The sequence below is a fragment of the Panthera leo genome, chromosome B3 (genome assembly GCF_018350215.1).
Source record: "Panthera leo isolate Ple1 chromosome B3, P.leo_Ple1_pat1.1, whole genome shotgun sequence".
NCBI lineage: Eukaryota > Metazoa > Chordata > Mammalia > Carnivora > Felidae > Panthera > Panthera leo.
The window spans coordinates 64119805-64140256 of record NC_056684.1 but is presented as its reverse complement, the minus strand read 5'-3'; the positions used below and the strand labels follow the sequence as shown (position 1 = coordinate 64140256).

Genomic DNA, 20452 nt, shown 5'->3' with positions numbered 1-20452 from the left:
AAAAAAAAAAAAAACCTTTACAATCTGTACACTTGTTTTTTTCCTTGCAGTTCTTTTACATTGTACATCCTTAGACAGAAATTCACAAGTGGTCAGTAAAAAGGCAAGTCAATTACCGAAGAAAATGAGAAGTAATGTTGTTGACAGAACAAGATTTATCCTTATTTTGACAGATAAATATGTGCTCAAACTTATTTCAAGTCCGTACAAGACAAAAATTGTATCCTAGGCTTGACCAAAATTTTTTCCAGATTATTTCTATATTCCACTAATCCCATGTAACTCAGTGCAAATAATACTAATTTACATACTTTTCTTCTTTGGCCCTTCCTGGACTGCAAAAACTTGTGATAAAACTGCTTCTTATCCATTTCAGTGATAAATTCTGGAATGTTTGAGACCTCTAGCCATACACATTTGACTGATTAACGGAGTTCTGACCTTTGGAGTTCTAGGATTACAGATTACACAGAAACTAACCTAGGGTCTGTATTTTGGAGGGTAAGGAGAATGAAAAAAAAATTTGTGTTAGATAACTATATAAAGAAATTGAGCTGTACCGCCTTTGGTCTTTATCAGAGGAAAAGAACAGTGAAGAGTATTTAAAGATTATCATAAATTTGTTCCAGATAAGGTAAGTAGCAAAGTGCTTCTTAAGTTAGATACCAGGTGATGGACTTAAGCAGCCTTCTGGGGGGATTTCTGAGTTTAGATTTAGGAAAGGGTAAATTTGTGTGTAAAGTAATTCTTTGAAACACTAACTGAAAGCTACTCACTAACTTTGTCACTAAAGCTCAGAGCAAGGAGGTATGCAAATGGGAACTGGTCTTTCATCAAAGAAACTTCTTAAATAGTCTGAATCCCCCAAGGAAACTATACTGTATATGTTCTTTGTATTCTGATTAAGATTTGGTGTTGTTGGCTTTAGGTTTGGAACTTTAAATTGTTGAGATTAAGTTCTTGGCTGTTGGTCAACTTGTATGAATTTCAAGTCTGCTTGGTACCAAGCTTTCCAACATGGAAGGTAAGTTCTCCTCAAAAAGAATGATAATTTGAACTTTTTAGAGAAATCAAGAATCTGATAAAGGAGTTTATAAACAGTTGCCCAACTAAACAAGCCCATTTATCATTAACCTTCATTACTAGAAAGCTCATTGGATTCTTGTGATTTTGCTCAACAATACAATTTATGTGGTGAGCTATTTCTTTATCTTGTAACAAACAACTTTAAATTTGTGGATTTGTGTAAATGACTAAAAGTTGTTTAATTCCACATTTTATGAAGGAGGAGACAAAATTCCAAGCCACATGCATGCTTGATATTGTATATACATAATATACACATATACACTCTGGGCTGTTATTGAAGCCTCTGATCCAATTAGCTTATTTCTAAATAGTATTAAGACCGTATAAGCACAAATTCAGTTCAAAATAGTTAACTTCCCAAAAAAAAAAAAAAAAAAAAAAAAAAAAGATGGCACATGAAAAGTTTGCCTGAAGTTCCTAATTCTAACCAATGTACATCTATCTGTGAGGACAGACATCATATTTGTAGTATGTTTATTTTAGCTACCTGGCCAGTCATGTCTGAAGTGGTATTTGCCATGTTTCTAGGTGTTTAGTTTGGCTACTTATGACTATGTGACTAAAACTATGAGTTGACCTGTAATTGGGTAATGTTCCCCCCTGATCTGTGGCTTCATCTCTAGATGTTTATTCGTAGGTAGATATTCTCATGTGAGTATGAGCCTAGTGAGGAAGGAGTGGGAGAAGGCTAGTTGATCAAATCTGAGGTAGTGAAGTGGGAACCAGATTCAAAAAGAATGCTGGAATATAGAGGAAGTGAAGCTGTTTGTGGAATGTATTTTTCCACTGTAAGCAAGCTTTGGATGGAACAGGGTAAATCCCTCAGCTCCCAGAAAACCCACAGAAGGAAGCAAATTCATTTACCAGGGATTTTAGTTCTAAGGAGGAAGTAGCTAGGCAGGCCACATAGGAGAAGCTACCTTGTCAGAAAACTACAGCCATGTTTTTATCAAGCTGTAGGTATTAGTCCCAGGGTGGGGGGTGGCAGATGTTTGTGGTGTGAATGGCAAAAATTTTGCATTCTTCAGCTTTCCTCCCCTTTGATTCAAGTGACTGGAAGAGAAGACAGTTCCACTTACTAGGTTAAAGAAAAAAAAAAAAAAGTAACTTGCTTTTCTCTTTTAAAGTGACCTTTTAAAAGAGCTGGTTGATCTAAGGTACACCAGGTGTTTGTTATTTATTTTAGTTAAGTGAGATCTCTGATATACTCATCTACACATTGTGCTCCTTGAGATTCTTGGCTAAGAACAGTCACCCTGCTCCATCTGAGCTAAGACATGATTGCTTCTTGCAAGTTGGAGAGTTTCTATTTTCTTCTGTGCATATTTCAGTTGGATCTTTAGAGCGTCATTATCTGCTTTCAGGGTATTTATTTCCTAAAGGGAAAGGAGATGTATGTTAATAAAGCAGCAATGAATAGCAAATCAGTTCCAATATTGGGAGTACTACACTTGATTGGCATTTTCTATTCACTGTGGCTGAGAATTAAAAACTATTTTCGAGGCAGTTATTTTGCTCTGAATAGAACATAACAAGTTAAATACCAAATGAGCATGTGCAAACAGCAATTAGTTTTTGTTATCATATCAAAGATATGAATGGGTAGCAAGCAGAATACATCATTCCCAGACGATAGGTGGATAATAAAACCTTTGGATGTTGTATAGTGGGAGACCTAAACTTGGCAGAAACAGTCTGTGGTCAAGTCTGAGGTATGAAAACAGTGATTTAAATGAAATGAACTATGTCATATGATGGTTTTCTAATTTCCCCCCCAAATCATAGAAAACTAATGGACTCTCTTGATAAAGAATTTATCCTACCCCCTAAATGGGACTTTAGGTATCTAATTCTCTGTGGTAGTTAATTTCCACTTTTTTTTTTAAATTGAAACATATTTGACATATGACATTGTATAAATTTAAGATGTACAACATGTAAATTTGATAGTTAAATTTTAACACTGCCATTGTAGCAATAATCACCTTTCATGTTAGTAATTTTCCTTTTTTAATAATTGGAATAATTTAAGATCTGGTGTCAGCAGGCTTCATTATAGTACAGTATTGTCTACATTCATTATACTACGCATTACATCTTTTGGGCTTATTTACCACTCGTAAGTTTGTACCCTTAAACAACATCTGTACTCTCCACCCTTTTTCCCCTGATAACCACCATTTTTTTCTGTTTTTATAAGTTCGGCTTTTTAGAATTCTATGTACAAGTGATGTCATACAGAACTTGTCTTGCTCTGACTTACCTCACTTAGTATAATGTGCTCAGTGTCCATGTTGTTGCAAATTCCTTTCTTATGGCTAATACTGTGTGTGTGTGTGTGTGTGTGTGTGTGTGTGTGTGTGTGTGTGTGTGTGTGTGTGTGTTGTCCCTTCATTGATGAGGTATGGACACTTAGGTTGTTTCCATATCTTGGTTATTGTAAATAATGCTGCAGTAAACGTGGGGTGCAGATATCTTTTTGAGTTAGTGTTTCTGTGTTCTTCAGATAAATACCCAGAAGCAGAGTTGCTGGATCATATGATAGTTCTGTTTTTAATATTTGAGGAACCTTCACACTGTGTTCCATAGCGACTGCAGTAATTTACATTCTCACCAGCAGTGCATGAGGGTTCCTCCCTTTTCAGCACATCCTTGCAAGCACTTGCTCTCTAGTTTTCCTGATGCTAGACATTCTAACAGGTGTTAGTTGGTATCTCAATGTGTTTTGATTTTGCATTTCCTTGATGATGAGTGATAGTGAGCATCTTTTTATGCACCTGTTGGCCATTTGTATGTATTCTGTAGAAAAGTGTCTTTAGTTCTTCTCATTTAAAAAAAAATTTTTTTAATGTTTATTTTTGAGAGAGAGAGAGTGAACAAGAGAGGAGCAGAGAGAGAGACAGAATCCAAAGCAGGCTCCAGGCTCTAGCTGTCAGCACAGAGCCTGACACGGGGCTTACACCCACAAACCGTGAGATCATGACCTGAGCTGAAGTCAGACGCTTAACCAACTGAGCCACCCAGGTGTCCCTAGTTCTTCTCATTTTTTAATCAGACTGTGTTGTTGTTACTGAGTTGTAGGCATCCTTTATATAATTTGGATAGCAGCCCTTTATCCAGTTTATGGTTTGCGAAAATTTTCTCCTATTCTGTATGTTGCCTTTTTATTGGATTAATTCATTTGCTTTTGCAAAACCTTTTAAGTTTGATGTAGTCTCATTTGTTGATTTGCTTTTGGTGTTACATCAAAAAAAAAAAAAAAAAAAAGTCATTGCCAAGACCAGTGTTGAGGAGCTTCTTCCATATGTTTTCTTTTAGGAGTTTTATAGTTATCAGGTCTTATGTTTAAGTCTTTTATCCATTTTGAGTTAATTTTTGTGAGTGGTGTTAAGATAGGGGTCTAATTTCATTGCTCTTACATGTACTTGTCCAGTTTTCCCAACGCTATTTGTTGAAGAGATTATCCTTTTCCCCCTTGGGTGCTCTTGGCGCCCTTATCAAATATTAGCTCACCGTATAAGCAACGTTTAATTCTGGGCTCTCTGTTCCACTGGTCTATGTGTCTGCTTTTGTGTCAGTACCATACTGATTTTATTGCTGTAGCATTGAGTATAGTTTGAAATCAGGAAGTATGATACCTCTGCCTTTATTCTTTTGCGGTTCCATACAAATTTTAGGATTTTTTTTCCATTTCTGTGAAGAATGCCATTAGTATTTTAATAGGGATTTCATTGAATCTGTAGATGGCTTTGTGTAGTGTAGACATTTTAACAATTCTTCGGATCATGAACATGGGATATCTTTCCATTTGTGTCTTCAGTTTCTTTCAGCAGAGTCTTGTTTTCATTGTACAGAATTTTCACTTCCTTGGTTAAATTTATTCCTAAATATTTCATTGCTTCTGGTGTTACTGTGAATAGGACAGTTTTCTTTTTCAGATGTTTCATCCTTAGTGTGTAGAAATGCAGCTGATTTCTTTGTGTTGACTTTGTAGCCTGCAGCTATACCAAAATTGTTGATTAGTTCAAACAGTATTTTGGTTATTTTGGCAATTTTATATATACAGACTCATGTGCAAATATTGACAATTTTACTTCTTCCCTGATTTGGATGCTATTTTTTTTGTCTTGCCTAGCTGCTCTAAGATTTCCAGTGATATGTTGAATAAGAGTGGTGAGAGTAGGCATCCTTGTGTCTTGTTTATGATCTTAGTGAAAAAGCTTTAACTTTTTTCCCCATTCAGTGTAATGTTAGCTGTGGGTTTATCGTTTTGGGCCCTTATGTTGAGGTTTGTTCCTTCTGTACCCAGTTTGGTGTTTTGTTTTGTTTTATGATGAAAGGATGTTTGTTGTATTTTGTCAAATGCCTTTTCTGCCTCTACTGAGATGATCATGTGATTTTTATCTTTCATTTTGCTAATGTGATACATTTATTGATTTGCCTATGTTATCTATTTGTATTCAGTGGATAAATCTTAGTTTGGTCATGGTGTATAATCCTTTTTATATGTTCTTGGATTTAGTTTGATATTTTGTTGAGGATGTTTACATCTGTATTTATCAGCAATACTGGTCTGTAGTTTTCTTGTGGTGTCCTAATCTGGCTCTGGTATCAGGGTAATGCTGTTCTCTTAGAATATGTTTGGAAGCATTTCTTCCTCATTTTTGGGGAAGATTGTGAGATGAACATTTGGTAGAATTTGCCAGTGAAGCTGTCTGATCTTGGGGCTTTCTCTGTTGGCTAGGTTTTGATTACTGATGTAATTTCTTTGCCCTTTATTGGTCTGTTTAGATTTTTATTTCTTTCTGATTCAGTCTTGGTAGGTTGTGTGTTTCTAGAAATTTATTTCTAGGTTATCTAATTTGTTGGCTTATAATTTTCATAGTGGTCTCTTATGGTCCGATTTGTGTAGTAACAGTTGCAGTGTCTCCTTTCACATTTTTTTAAATGTATGTATGTATGTTTGTTTTGAGAGAGAGAGCACACAGGGAGGGAGAGAGAGAGAGAGAGAGAATCTTAAGAGAGCCCCAACACTGGGCTCGATCTCAAAACCTGAGCTGATATCAAGAGTCGGACGCTTAACCGACTGAGCCACCCAGGTGCTCCTCTTTTTGCATTTCTAATTTTGAGACTTTTTTCTCCTTAGTTTGGCTAAGGGTTTTTCAATTTTATCTTTTCCAAGAACCAGGTTTTAGTTTAGTTGATCCTTTCTATTTTTCTGGACTCTTCTTCCTGCTAATTTTGGGCTTAGTTTGTTCTTTTTCTAATTCTTTTAGTTTGTGTATTTGAGAAATAATTTCTTCATATATGCATTTAACTGTAAAAGCTCTCTCAGAGCTGCTTTTGCTGCAGTCCATAATTTTTAAATTTCCTTTTGGTTTCTTGACTCATTTGTTCAGAAATGTGTTGTCTAGTTTCTAAATATTTATAGATTTTCCAGCTTTCCTCTGGTTGATTTCTAGTTTCAGACCATGTGGTCAGAAAAAAATGGTCTGATTTCAGTCTCCTTAAATTTGCTGAGATTTGTTTTGTGCCTATCATAATACTCTGTCCTAGAAAATGTTCTATGTGCACTTGAGAAGAATCTGTATTCTGCTGTTAGATGTTCTATATGTTAAGTCCGTTTGTTCAAGAATTTGGTTCAATTCCAACGTTTCCTTGTTAATTTTCTGTCTTGGTGACCTGTTTATCATTGACATTGGGGTATTGAAACTCCATGTTATCACTATTTTTGTCTACCTCTCCCTTTAGATATGGTCGTGTTTTAGCGTTCCCATATTGGGTGTGTACATATTACTGTTGTGTTATCTTGTTGATGTATCATATCCTTTTATCATTATATGACGACCTTTGTTATGATTTTTGACTTGAAGTCTATTTTCTTTGTTAAAAGTGTGGCTATTCCCGCTCTGTTTTGATTTCTGTTTGCGTGGAATATCCTCTTCCATTCCTTTACTTCCAGCTGTTTGGAGCTGAAATGAGTTTCCTTAGGCAGCATAGAATTGGGTCTTATTTTTTAACCATTGAGCCACTCTGTGACTTCTGATTGGTGAAACTAATCCATTTATATTGTAGAGTGATTATTCTTAGGTAAAGACTTACCACTGCCATCTTATTTGCCTTCTGGTTGTTTTATATCTCCATTTTCTCTTCCTCTCTATTTACCTTTGTAAAGTGATTTTTCCGTGGTGATTTGCAGTCTTTTTTTTTAATGTTTTGTGGTGGTCTTTTTTTGCTCTGTGGTTACCATGTGTCTTATGTATAAATCATAAATAAAATGGTCCTTTTTATCTTAAAAAAATTTTAATGTTTTTTTAAAAATTTTTTTAACTTTATTTTTGAGAGACAGAGCGTGAGTGCGGGAGGGGCAGAGAGAGGGAGACACAGAACTGGAAGCAGGCTCCAGGCTCTGAGCTGTGAGCACGGAGCCCAATGCAGGGCTTGAACCCACAAGGCGTGAGATCGTGACCTGAGGTGAGGTCGGACACTTAACCGACTGAGCCACCCAGGCACCCCAATATGTGTTTATTTTTGAGAGAGAGACAGCATGCGAGCAGAGAGGGAGACATAGAATTGAAAGCAGGCTTCAGGCTCTGAGCTGTTAGCACAGAGCCTGACTCAGGACTTGAACTCACGAACCACGAGATTGTGACCTGAGCTGAAGTCACACACTTAACCAACTGAGCCACCCAGGTGCCCCTTGGTCCTTTTTATTGTCTTTTTTTACCTATAAAGGTTCTACTCTTTTATTCCTTCCTTTTTATATTTTTTATGTCACAACTTATCTTTTTTTACTGTGAATTCATTGAGAAATTATAGTAGCTATAGTTCTCTTTAATGCTCCTTTCCTGAGGCCTTTATACTCTAAGAGGTTGAATACACCATTCTAATATAGTCACAGTTTTCTGTTTATTTCTCATCACTGGTGGAGTTTTATGTACTTTCATTTGCTTTTATGTCACTAATTAGCATCTTTTCATTTCAGTTTGGAGAACTACTTTCAGCATTTCTTGCAAGGCAGGTCTCATGGTGGTGAGTTCCTTCACATTTTGTCTGAGAAAGCATTTTACCTTTGTATCTGAAAGGTGAGTTGACTGAAAGGTATTCTTGATGGGCAATTTTTATCTTTTACTACTTTGGCATTCCACTCTCTCATGACCTTAGAGTGTCTGCTGAGAAACCTGATAGCTAATGGGGATCCCTTTGTAGGTTTCTCCTTTTTCTCCAGTCTCTAAGATTCTTTATCACTGACTTCTGACAGTTGCTTATAATGTCTTGAATAAGGTCTTTGTACATTAAGGTAATTGAGTGGTCCATTAGCTTCTTGGACTTGTGTTCTCCAATTTCTTCTCCATGTTGAAGAAATTCTCAGCTGTTATTTCTCTAAATATGCTCTCTGCTCCCTTTTCCTTCTGGTAGCCCTGTTACAGTTTTCTCATTGTATCTGATAGCTTTTGCAGGGTTTCTTCACTTTTTAGTTCTCTTGCCTCTTCTGAATCATTTCTAAATTCCTATCCTCTAAGTTGTTAGTTTTTGATCTGATTTCCTAAGCTTTCTAGTCTACTGCATTCTTTATCTCATTGAATTCTTTAGCTCTGGAATCTCTGTTTTGTTTTTTTTTTTAAATTTCAATCTTTGTGGTAATTAACTCCTTCTGTTCATTAGTTTTATTCTTTGGTTTATTGAATTAGCTTTCTGAGTTGAATCTCTTCATAACAACTATTCTGAATTCTTGATCAGTTAAGATCCCAATATTCCATGCCTTTGAGTTTGGTTGCTGGAATATACTGTGATTTCTCAGAGTATTTGATGAAACGTGCCTCTGCCATCACATGTGAAGTAGCACACACTTTTCTTGCTGATTTTGTTACAGTTCAACAGACAGGCAGTTAAATCCTTTCTGTTTTTCCTAAGGTGGCCACATGCTGTAGCTCAAGTTTTGGGTTTTTTACCTGAGCTGACTTTGGTGGTGTACTTGGGAGTGTGTGCTAAAGTTGGTGTACACAGTGCTGGAGGGGTGCCCGTGGCATGAGAGGGGATCCTCCATTGGGGGTGCTCCTGGAGGTCCGTGGGCAAACTTGCTGAAACCCCAAGGGAGGCAGCGGGGAATGCGTTCCTTCAGTGCCAGTTGTTATTCTCGTCTGCCTCTTTTCGTTTCCTCTCTTTCCCCCTAGTCCCGGAGGTCCCTGTTTAGAAATCTGAGCGCTGTTGGAGACAAAGGGGTCCCTCCAAATGCAGCCTGTGCAGCCAGGTGGTTGGTCAGTCACCACTTGTGCTTTCCCTGTCCTCTGTGAGGGAGGATGCCTCCAAACGCCCCCCTGGCTGGCAGGACCTCCATCTTGCTTGCATGTCCACCCTGGTTTGCACTCTCCAGTAGTGCTCTCACCTGATCACGGCAAGACGGGCACGCAGGGTCACCAGTTCCCTTGGATCCAGAGCCCGCTCTGAGGTCCTGGCCACCTATTTAAAAAAGTCTCCTGGGTACGTAACGCAGTCACTTTTTGTTTGGTTATGAATAACCAGTTTGTTGTAAATAAAGGGGCGAGTGAAAAGGTACAACTCCCGCTGCCATGATGACGTCTCTTGTCTTCGGACTTGGAATCCAGTGTTGTTATATCAGATTGATGACTCCCTCCCCACAAATGTGGGCAATTTCTGGGTGATTTGCATACAATGAGTTGTTTCTCAACAAAAATTAGCTAGCGATATGCTAGGTAATGTGTCAGACGATAACAGTAATTATTCACAATCTGCAGCAAGTCGTAGAGAATATGGATTCTTGGCCTTGTATTTTAACACAAGAGCAAGTAAGGCGCAGTTTAACAGCTAGTTTAAGAAATGTCTGGGACTAGAATCACAAGTCTTTGCCCCCAAGACCAGAGTTCTTGTGTCTTAAAACATTCTGAGCAAGAGAATACTTTTCATCTAGAAAACCTGGTATTTTTTCATCTGTTCCTCTTAACATCATGTTTTGTTCAAAGCACCCAGAGTTTCACATACATTATCTAACTTGTTTCTTCAAATGTTTCTGTATTTCAGTTTCTAGGAGTCTTTGACAGGGAAGGAACAACACTGAGGACAAGGTAGGGAATTCTGAGGCCCTTTTGGGCAATTTCACTACATAGAATTATTTAAGGAATTCTAGCTACTGGATGTTGATTTTGAGTTTGTACTGATAGGCCTCCAAAAGTGAGTGATAATGTTATATCTAAGCATCCCTAGTTACCCATCACTGGTAGGAACCTGAGCCACCCCTCACCATGACTCCAAATACTCAATCCTGTCAGCCAATTACTAACATCTTCTTTCTGTTTGAACTGCCTGTTGTCCTTTTACTTATCCTCTTCTTGCACTGTGCCCTTTTCTCTGTAGGGCATCTTATAACTAGGACCTCCTAAGCCTAACCAAAAAAAGGAAGCTCCTGGTACTATAATGGTTACCAGTTTATACATTATATTATATACAGCTGTGTATCTGCCAGATACTGTCTAATGTATTTACAAGATCAAGGTATTACAAGATGTACAAGATGTATTTACTTGCTCATTTATATTAAGAGGAAGGCTTACATGCTTTTTTGGGGAGACGCTTAGGCAACCGTAAAAGTCCCAAAACATCCTGATGAGTAGGTTAACAAAGACCTCTAGGGGAGGAGGATTTAATTTCATCTAGAAAAAGGGTGTGGTGTCAGCACAGCAGAGCTGACCAGTAGAAACTGGTTTTTCTCAAGGAGGCTGTTGTGAACACACTTTGGGCCTGGCACCAACACTTTAAAATGGTACCTTTCTGGCATATAGGGAGCCCTGTAGGTCTTATTCTACTCATGTAATGTGAGCCAGGGCCTCCACTGGTTTGAAAGACAGGCAGAATCCTTTCTGTTCTTTTGTGGCTCTATCCTATGAGTAATCAACCTGGTCAGCGTCTTCAGCGCTCTTCCCTGGGTTAGCCCCACTTCTCTCGGCGTCTGAAAGAAAAGAAAAGGTACCTGTTCCAGCTCTTGGTAGGTTGGCAGTCTGAGATGACGGAGATCCTCCTTTGATTTTATGAGGGATTCTTTATTCTCCCACTTGACAAAAGCCCGCTTTCTGACCAAGACTGGGCTGGGGCAAGGAGATGTGGGACTAGGAAGCACATACAGAGTATCCTGGGCTGTCTTCCTTGGGGAAGAGAGCACAAAGGGACCACAGGGACGCTCACTGCCAAGCCAAGGCAGGGATTCCGTCTGGGTGGCCTTGTGGGCCACAGTCCTCTTCAGCCGAACAGAAATCTTCTGTGAGGACACTCCCATGAGCATGATGGTCCGATCTTTACTTTCCTCACTGTGTTCCACAGCCTCCCCATTAGGGAATGTGAAAGGTCCCTCCTCAGGTGCTGTAGGAAGATATGTGGCATGTTGGTACTCTAGTCAGAAAAACAGACTCAACTGACAACTTTCTTATTCTAGGCCCAAAGTGGACTCATTTGCAGGCACCCTCTTTAGGGGATAAAGGCTACCAGAGCCACTGGTGCCAGGCTGCATCTACCCAGAGAAACAGGCATTTTTCTATTTGCACAAAGGCTGCCTAGAAGATTTGTTTCTGCAGGTAAGCTCAAGTCCCTGCCTCAGTGCAAGAGAAACGGTCTATGAATATTAAGTAAACATTTCAAAAAAAAAAATTCTTTTTATTTGAGAGCATATGTGAATGAGGGGGAAGGGGCAGAGAAGAGAGACAATCCTGAGGAGGATCCACTCTTATAGCCCAGGTGATATGGGGCTCGAACTCACCAACCGTGAGATCATGACCTGAGCTGAAATAAAGAGTCCGATGCTTAACCAACAGCCACCCAGGGGTCCCAGTCCATAAATATTTTCTGTGGACCCTGGGATTTGGGAGCTCTCACAGCATTCAAGGTTTGGTCCTATTATAGGAGCAGGTAGGAGTTTTCTTTGGGACCCATTTGTATAGTGGGAATAGCATAGGGAGATACTGGTTGGAAAGGAGAGAGCAATCATTCTGGTTTTCTTCTTCCACCCAACACCCTTGCCCAGGACCCAGCCTGGATAGTGTACAAATCCAACGTGGCTTCTGGACAACAAAAAAATTTCTAATACTAGAAACCTTATAAGGATCCTAGTTTAACTTTCTCCCAGAGGACATAATTTAACACTAAATTTTTACCCAAATAAAGTTCAAAACTGTAATTAACAGAAGTATCAGAATATTTAAATTACTGTATTTATCCTAAAGTAACAACCCTATATTTTTTGGAGGAGCGTTTTGGATGATATTTTGTATCTCCATCTTTTAATCTTTTCTTTAATAGGCCCCAGACCTTCATGCTGCTCTCTGCCACCTTTCTCCCACCAAAATTTGTATTTTATGTGACAGAATTGCGGTCCCTAAAGATGTTTAACTCTGAAAATGTGTCTTCCACAATGGTGTCTGTGGTGGTTTCTATTAAGAATGGGAAGGGCAAAGGTCATCTTTCCTCCCCGAAAACTTTACTCTTCCCACTTCAGTTTCCAAGAGGAATGTTCTCAGTGTCTGCTTACCATGGAGCAGGTCTTTGGCTCCCAGTGAGCAAAGGCTGGATGTTGGCCCTCCAGGGGTACTGTTCTCAGTTATTGCTGCTGGGTTCTTGGCTCGCTTCTTGCACTCAAACACAACCAGATCTTTGCATTGTTTGTGGCAGTTCATCCCGCAGTCTGTGGACAAGACAGCCTAGTCAGGAAGGCTTTGGCTTTCTTTTCCAGAGTCTCAAAACCACACTCACGCAGGGCTGTCTTGTCACACATGCCTGTCCTAGTCTGGAGCTAGGACACCTGCTATTCCTAATGAACCTAGTAGTCGTATTTGGTCAACTCTGGATCTTACCATCTTGCTGTAGCCCTTATCATGAGTCTCAAGCAGCATCCACTGTCTTGGAGACAAGTCATGTCCTAGTCATCCTGCATATACTGCCTACCTTAAGGAGACCCCCTAAAGGCTCCCAGCTCTTACTCTTTCTTCCTTGCAGTAAACGTCTCCTGTCCACTCCTGAATTTTTCTAGTCATAAGGAAGGACAATTAGGCCCTGAGGTATCTACTGATAAAAGGAAAACTGGCAAGGCCCTTTGGTAATCACTTCCATTCCCAAAGTGCCTTTCTTTAGGGACCCACCTTTTCATGACCATATGAAAGCCTCTCCTACCAGTGATCTCTGTTTCCAGAACAACCCACACACAGAGAAAGGACCTTGCAAGGGGAAGCTTTGTAACTGGTCACCCAGGCATTCCTGTTCTCTTTGGTGGCAGTCACTCTCAGTGGGTGCTCTAGGGAAGCCAGTTTGGGGATGAGGCTGTAAGCTGCACTGAGAAGTGGATTCAATGGACAACTACTATGGGTAAAAAATGCTTTATTAGGAGAGCCTCAAAGACCAGAAAAAGCAAGACAATCCACAAAACTGAGCCTTACCTTTACATCGGTATCCTTGTTTGATCACTCCCCAGAGCTATGAGACAAGATAGGAGACAGTTAGAGCACACTATACATCCTTCGTCAATCTGGTATTAGGTGAGACATTGATACCCATTCTTTATTTTCCCTCATTGTGCTCTCTTCCTCAAGAAAGGAAAGCCTTATCTCCTGTCTTAACCCTCCTGAGTTTAAACTGCAAACACGAAGATTTTGTGATCACAGTCTCATGCTCTCAAGAAGCTCAGTAGTGTGGACTTATGGCCTAGGCTGCCTTTTTTTTAAATTTTAATGTTTATTTCTGAAGGAAAGAGAGACAGAGCATGAGTGGGGGAAGAGCAGAGAGAGGGAAACACAGAATCCGAAGCAGGCTCTGAGCTGTCAGCACCGAGCCCTATGAGGGGCTCAAACTCACAAACTGTGAGATCATGACCTGAGCCGAAGTCGAACACTTAACAGCCTGAGCTACACAGGCACCTCTATGGTCTAGGCCTTCTTGAGGCTTGAAGTAGATGAATCAAAGAACAAACAGGTTTCTCAGAACGCCAAACTAAAGAAAAAGTATACAGAATTCTGGGGTCAGGGATTAGGTTGGACAGGGCTGGGACAGAGGAGGGCCAGAGCTACATGGCTTCCTAACAGCAGTTCCTTTTGAAGGCGGAAGAGCAGGGATGTCTCCTATTTTTTTTTTCTAACACTGGAAACAGCATCTGAATATAATTACTTAAAAAGTATGTCCCATATTCAACATTTCCTTACCATTTGTCCCAAGCCTCATGCACCAGAGGTAAAAACAATATCCGGAAGAAATGGTAACATTAAATTCAAGTTAACCATGCATCAAACCATTTGAGAACAAGGTTATTAGAGCTTAGGCTCTAAGCAGGCATAGTTGATAAGGGTTATGAGGTCTGCGCCTGGCCTAAAATTCATTCATACCATCTCATACCCCTCTTCAAGTTCGACCTGAAGCACTCTAGGAACAACTTACAAATCCAGCACAGTTGTCACAGAAAGTAGGTTTCAGGTAGGTGGTCTCTTGGAAGTTGTGAGGAAAGCCCAGGCCCAGCTTGGAGTAGATGGAGCTGGCTCTCATGAAGTAGGCTGTTATCTCCTCTCTGCTGATGAGGCCTTCCCTGCCAGCGAGCGACAGACCAGGTGTGAGTAGGGTCTGAGGTAGCGAGACTGGCTTCTAGCCTTAGAAACTCACCTTTTTTGTTTTACTTTTTAATTTTTTTTTTAAGTTGATTTATTTGAACAATCTCTATACCACACGTGGGGGCGCGAACTCACTACCTCAAGGTCAGGAGCTGCACATGCTCCACCGACTGAGCCAGCCAGGCACCCCTCACTTTTGTTTCTATCCTTGCGTGGCAGTACAGCACATAGGACTGAGGATTACTTCCATGAGCCCTCTTAAATAGCAATACATGGACAGCATGTAATAAAGAGGTGACGTGGTAGTAGTCACTTCTACAGCGGTGTTATCTGGCCAAAGTAGGTTTTCCTAGCAAATTGAAAGACTTGAAAAAAGAAATGGAAACTGCATATAGGGAGAGAAATACCTTATGCTGCGGTTTGCCTTTAGACAGTACATGACATATAACTGGAACCCACCAGCCATACCTTTGATTTCACACAGAAAACCAAGAGAGCTTCTGTCAACTTCAGAAAAATAGGCAAGGTATTAATAAATAGTTGTTTCTCATAATCTGTAGCCAGAAGGAAGACTAAAGTTTTTCTTGTTTCTTGTTGACTAAACTGGCAGGTTTATGAAATTTTCAGTTCTGAGGCATTTAACACAGATGTGTTTTTTATTGTCCGTTGTGATCTGAACCAAAACCAGACAGGCATTCATGTGATGCTTGCTCCCTTAGCACCAGGAGCCTCATATTCCATACACAGACCCTCACCTGTCTTTGTCCATCACACAGAAGGAAAAGGGGAAACTGGCGGCAATCTTCTCAAACTCTTCCTGAGAAATGTATCCATCCTGGTCATGATCATAGTTCTTGAAGACCGACTGTGAAAAAAGGAGTTTCTCTGGTGATTACCAAAGCGAAACCGATCGTTTCTCCCTTTAGCCAAATAACAAAAGGTTGAGCATCTGATAAAAGCCTCTCCTCAGCCTGAATGAGAGGACACGGTTCCCTCAGGTCCATTAGTGTACCAATCGTGCCGTCTGCCCGGTGCCTGCGTGCTCCTAGCTCACTGCACAGGGGTGTCCCCTCTGCTCTGCCCCCCTTCCATTGCTTCTGTGAACAGCCCAGCTGCAAGTGCTCCCTGCCCTGTAGTCCTCTACTAATTATTCTGGCATGTACTGGCTCTCACTTTTCTGTTATGCTGGATTGGTCCATAAGGATGAATGTAGACACACCCTCTCCTCAGCAGTTAACCGTGAAGAGAATCAGGAGGGCCAAATTTGCAGTATTAGATTCTCCTTATTATCCTCATTTCTACTCAAACCCTTCTACCACCTCTCTGCCCCCAAATCCACGGCTGTGCTCTCCTGCTTGGTCTCTAAGAGGAGACACACCCCCCGGCAACAGGAGGTCAAAGCGTGGTGGCAAAACGTAACCTATGAACTGTCCTGCAGGCACAATATGAGGTGTGCGCGAGGAACAAGTGTCAGGTTTCCCACCTTTGCGTGTCTGCCACCGTGTCCCCCCAGGCCGCATACAGAACTATGCCAGTTTGTATGTGCCTTGCTTCCGTCTGCCGGAGCACAGCTGTACTTACATCCACCATCCTCTGGACGTGTTTGCTTATGGTCTTTGGGTCAGGTTTGGGAGATACTCCAGAAGCCCAGTCCACTACTACTGGGGGCTTTGAAGGTGTTAGTGGCTGAAATGAAATATTCAGAGAAATCCCTGTGACTATAAAGCACTACAACCAGCAGCAACTTCCTTTCCCACTACCTGATGGCTGCATCTATGGACAGCCCTCAACTATGTGCCAGGGCCAGGAGCTGAGAGCAGGTAGAACTGAAATCTTGAGCTGTAATCCTGGCTAATAACAACTGTTGTGCTTCATAGCTGACAAAATGCTCCTCACGTATATTATCTCCATCTACAGATAATTTAAACTTACCCATTAGACTTTCTGTCAAACTGTCAGCAAGGCTGGATCATTTAAATTTTCTCTCTGTTCTCTACTTACTGGTTAATAAAGATGTGGATGAGGAGAAAAACAGCTAAAAGGCAGGATAACACAAGGAAAAAAGCCCGAGGCCTGGACAAGCGGAGATGGAATCCATTCCTAAATATTTGAGACTTGACCCAAATGGGGGAAGGTACCCTTTCCATGGAAATGCCTCTAACACCCTGAAAGTGGAACCTGCCAAGTATTTTCAGTGAACAGCTTTCATTAGAGTAGGAGCTAGAACTTGATCTTTTCGGTTGTACAGACAGTATCATGTAGCCACCTGAACAGACAAATTGCATTTCTTATGTGTGGATAACTCTCTCCCCTGAGTACTATCTGGGGACTGGGCAGCTTCCCTGGAGACTGCAGGGGAATTCTGGTCCTTCACAAGGAAAACTGAAATTTTCACCTGCCTGTACGGGAGGTGGGGCGAGACAACCTGTGTAGATCCTTCCGTGCAGCACCAGGACTGCACTGTTGTGAGGACTTGTCAGCACAAGAGGTCAAAAGACCCAGGAGACTGTCCTTTCTGACCCAGATGAATACAGGATGATCTCTAAGGCTTTACTAACTAGTATATACTTATCATCAAAAAATCAGAGAAGAGAAACGAATGATGTGAGGATACTTTATAATAGGAAGGAGATGTCACTATGGCCCGTGACACCATCTCCCTCCTCAGTAAACCACTGACTGACTGCACCTGTCATTTGGATGTGCTTAGGGCATATATTTACAGTTCCTGTATTAGTCTCATCCCTTCAAGTAGACTGCAGGCTCTTTCTGGCCAAGAATTACTTGTACATATGGTGAAGTTTTCTCTGTGCCTAGCACAAGGTTGGGCAAAGTGGAAACACAGTACTTATCACATAAAGATTTGTTCCTTAAGATGATGACCTCGATGAGCAACTTGTAAAGCACCTGTTACATGCAGCAATCTTAGCATAAAAATATGAACGACTCACTGGGGCTTTGTGGTTCCTTGGTTCCCGGGCATAGGACAGCTCATAGATTTCATCTTCAGTGTAGTAGAGATCTAAGGACAACTGCAGATGAAAGCAGAACAGGGTTAACTGCTAGGATGTTGTTTGCCTTTCCCAGGGTTGATGGGTTTCTTTCTTGGTACCTCCTCCTCCTGTTGTTTATTTACTCTTCTAGGCTCTTTGTTTTTAAAATTCGCAAAGCTTAGAGGGCGTAACACTTGGTACTGCAACAAGGCAAACATTAGCTCCTTCTTATTAAAATGTTTTAAATTTTGGAGAAGTTTCAAGATGTCCTCTTTTAAGATCTGATTTAATATTAAGCCTGTATCTAGAGCTTAGGCAAAAGGCCCTATGTGGTCAGATGGTCCACACCTCACTTGTTCTCTACAACAATCCAGTTTAAATGACAACAGGTATTATAAAATGATATTAAGACTTAATCAATTTCATATAACTAATCTTGTTTGTAACCTAGAGTCTACGGATGGCTTCAAGAGGTCCAGAACTCGTGTCTATTTTTCTGGGAAGTTCATGGTTTTCATCACATGATTTGTGATCCAAGAAAGTTAAGATTTGGTACATCTTTTTAACAGACAATGTCTAAGGCCAAGGCCTGCCAGAGTCATCTGGCCACTTAGCAAAAGGGTTAACATTAGACCCCAGCTGGCTGTGAATCCTGGGGCTCTATCAGAATCATGATGTGAGGGAGGAAGAGGCTGTAACAGTTACTCCATTCTACAAAAATACAGATAAAAAGTTGTATAATTTTGGAACTGAGAAGTTATAACTTATCCCAGAGAGTAATCTCTGATTTACAGAGGAGAAAACAGATTTAGAGTTACATGCCCACAGTCACACAGTGGTGAGCTACAGAATCATGGTTCTGGAAGGGAGTTTATCTGACCACGCAAGTAGGCTCCTGCACCACCACATGTGTTCACCTATTCTTGACTCGAATGCCTCCATTTTGTTTGCTTTTTTTACTCACTGCCTTACCCTTTTGTAACTGAGAATACACTATCTCTCTTACGAAGCTTTGTATCCTAATTTGTTATCAGCTTCCTTCCTCCCAGAAAGTTGAGGAATGCTTTTGTAGCTGGGGGCAAGAAACAATTCTAGGATTCTGGAGGGCATACTGCTCAGGAGCATAACCTCTGGAGTCCTACCACCTGGGTGTGAACCCAGGTTCTGCTGCTTACTCACGTGTGGTCCTCTGACACGTCATATCCTTATGCCTCAGTATCCATGTCCAAACAACAGAGATGATGGTAGTACCTACTCCATTGTGTTTCATGAGAATGAACTGAGCTAATACTTGGTAAGGCGCAGAGAGTGGTGTGTGGCATACAGACAGCCCTCAGTAATTGCCTCCCGTGTGAGCCTCACCGTCAGCAGGTGCACCAAGTCCTTGTTGGCTTCCAAGGGTGGGGCCACCTCTTGCAGCTGGACCAGTTCGTTGATATGATTATAAAGAGCCAGCAGCTTGTGGACGTTCACCTTCCCATCCTCCAGGTAATCGGGCATGGCCTCGTACAGGGAGATGAGGTCCTTGAGGTGCACCCCCAGGATGGGGATCTTGAACTGGGTGCACTCCCCATAGGCTCGCCGGTAGTTGTCATAGTTTCTACAGGAGGACAGGAGCTCGGTCATCTCCCCCAGAACCTACAAAACAGAAGAGACCCATTCACAGGTGCCCACCAGGCAGGGTGTACTGTCTGCAGAGGCCACCTTGTTTCCTCTCAGCCTCTCCCACTATTTCACCCCATCCCTAATTTGTCAGGCAGGAGGTGATGCGCTAAAAGCTACAGACTGTGACTCCCAGATTAAAAAACGTCTAGCTGATTTCAAATGTCAGAGTGTATTTACACACACAAAGTATGCTTTACTTGATTGTACTATATAACTGGGAAATTTTAAGTGAGGTCTTATTTTTATACTGAAATTTAAACATAAAAATAAAAACCTGAGATAAAAATGAAAACGGTCCAAGAATATACAGCAGAGAGTAAGTGTCCCCCTGACCTCTGTCCCCACGCCATGCAGTTCCCCTCCCTAGTATCCTCTGAATGCTTCCAGAGACGTGTGGAATGTGATGTTGGAAGTGCTGACCGTCCCAGGCATGGGGAACAGCTGGGAGCTTCAGTGGTCTATTGCGCGTTTGTCTGACTTACGCTGCCCTCTGTGGGCCTTCTCTCAGCGGTTCTCAGAACAGGCCTACGTCAAGGAAGCAGGTGACGTTCCACTCACAGACTGAAATCCTGAACCAGAGACTGAACCAATAGACCAATTTCCAGCAGAAGGCATGTGACAAGGTGAGGCTGAGGCCCTGGGGAGCTCTTCATTAGGGCTTCCAGCCCAGGAAAGGGCAGGTCTGTACAGCATAAAAAGGGAGCAGCCACCTCTGGTGTTCTTGTCAAATACGCCTGGTTCAAGGTGGCAGTCTGCAGAACCCCAATCCCCATGCACGATGGCTGGCTTCCTCACAGGCAAAGATGGGAAGTAAAGACCACTAATTATGTTACAGCACAAAATATTTTAAACACTGCTGGTAATTCCTTTAATAAAATTGTGGCCTAAGAAGTACCATTTCTCCTCAGTGAAGAATTTGAGGTTTGAAGTTAGCCTCCCCCATTCACAATGAGCTGGCACGACAGCCTCTTCCTGACCTCTGAGCCAACAGTGCTCACATGATGAGAGACTAGCAGCAAAAATGAGATAGTTTTGTTCTCCTTAGAAGGTGAAATAAACTACTAGGGGATGAGGGGATACTTGATTTAAGTCTGGCTGCAGACCACCCTGAGG

The 20452-nt window shown here is 41.2% G+C and overlaps 1 protein-coding gene across 2 annotated transcripts in view; it reads right to left on the bottom strand.

The window, feature by feature from the left end:
- Positions 1-9: 9 nt before the first annotated feature.
- The window catches only part of RASGRP1 (RAS guanyl releasing protein 1), an 80075-nt gene continuing 59632 nt past the window's right edge, over positions 10-20452 (bottom strand). The window contains exons 9-17 of one of the 2 annotated variants that reach the window (XM_042942450.1): positions 19037-19312; positions 17633-17713; positions 16263-16367; positions 15437-15546; positions 14515-14659; positions 13524-13560; positions 12623-12775; positions 11075-11460; positions 10-2465 (exon numbers count right to left, since the gene is read on the bottom strand). In XM_042942450.1, the coding sequence (XP_042798384.1) occupies positions 2331-2465; positions 11075-11460; positions 12623-12775; positions 13524-13560; positions 14515-14659; positions 15437-15546; positions 16263-16367; positions 17633-17713; positions 19037-19312 (1428 nt within the window). In that variant the 3' untranslated portion in view covers positions 10-2330. The remainder of the gene's footprint in view (positions 2466-11074; positions 11461-12622; positions 12776-13523; positions 13561-14514; positions 14660-15436; positions 15547-16262; positions 16368-17632; positions 17714-19036; positions 19313-20452) is intronic. The other variant, XM_042942451.1, reaches the window with a different exon arrangement.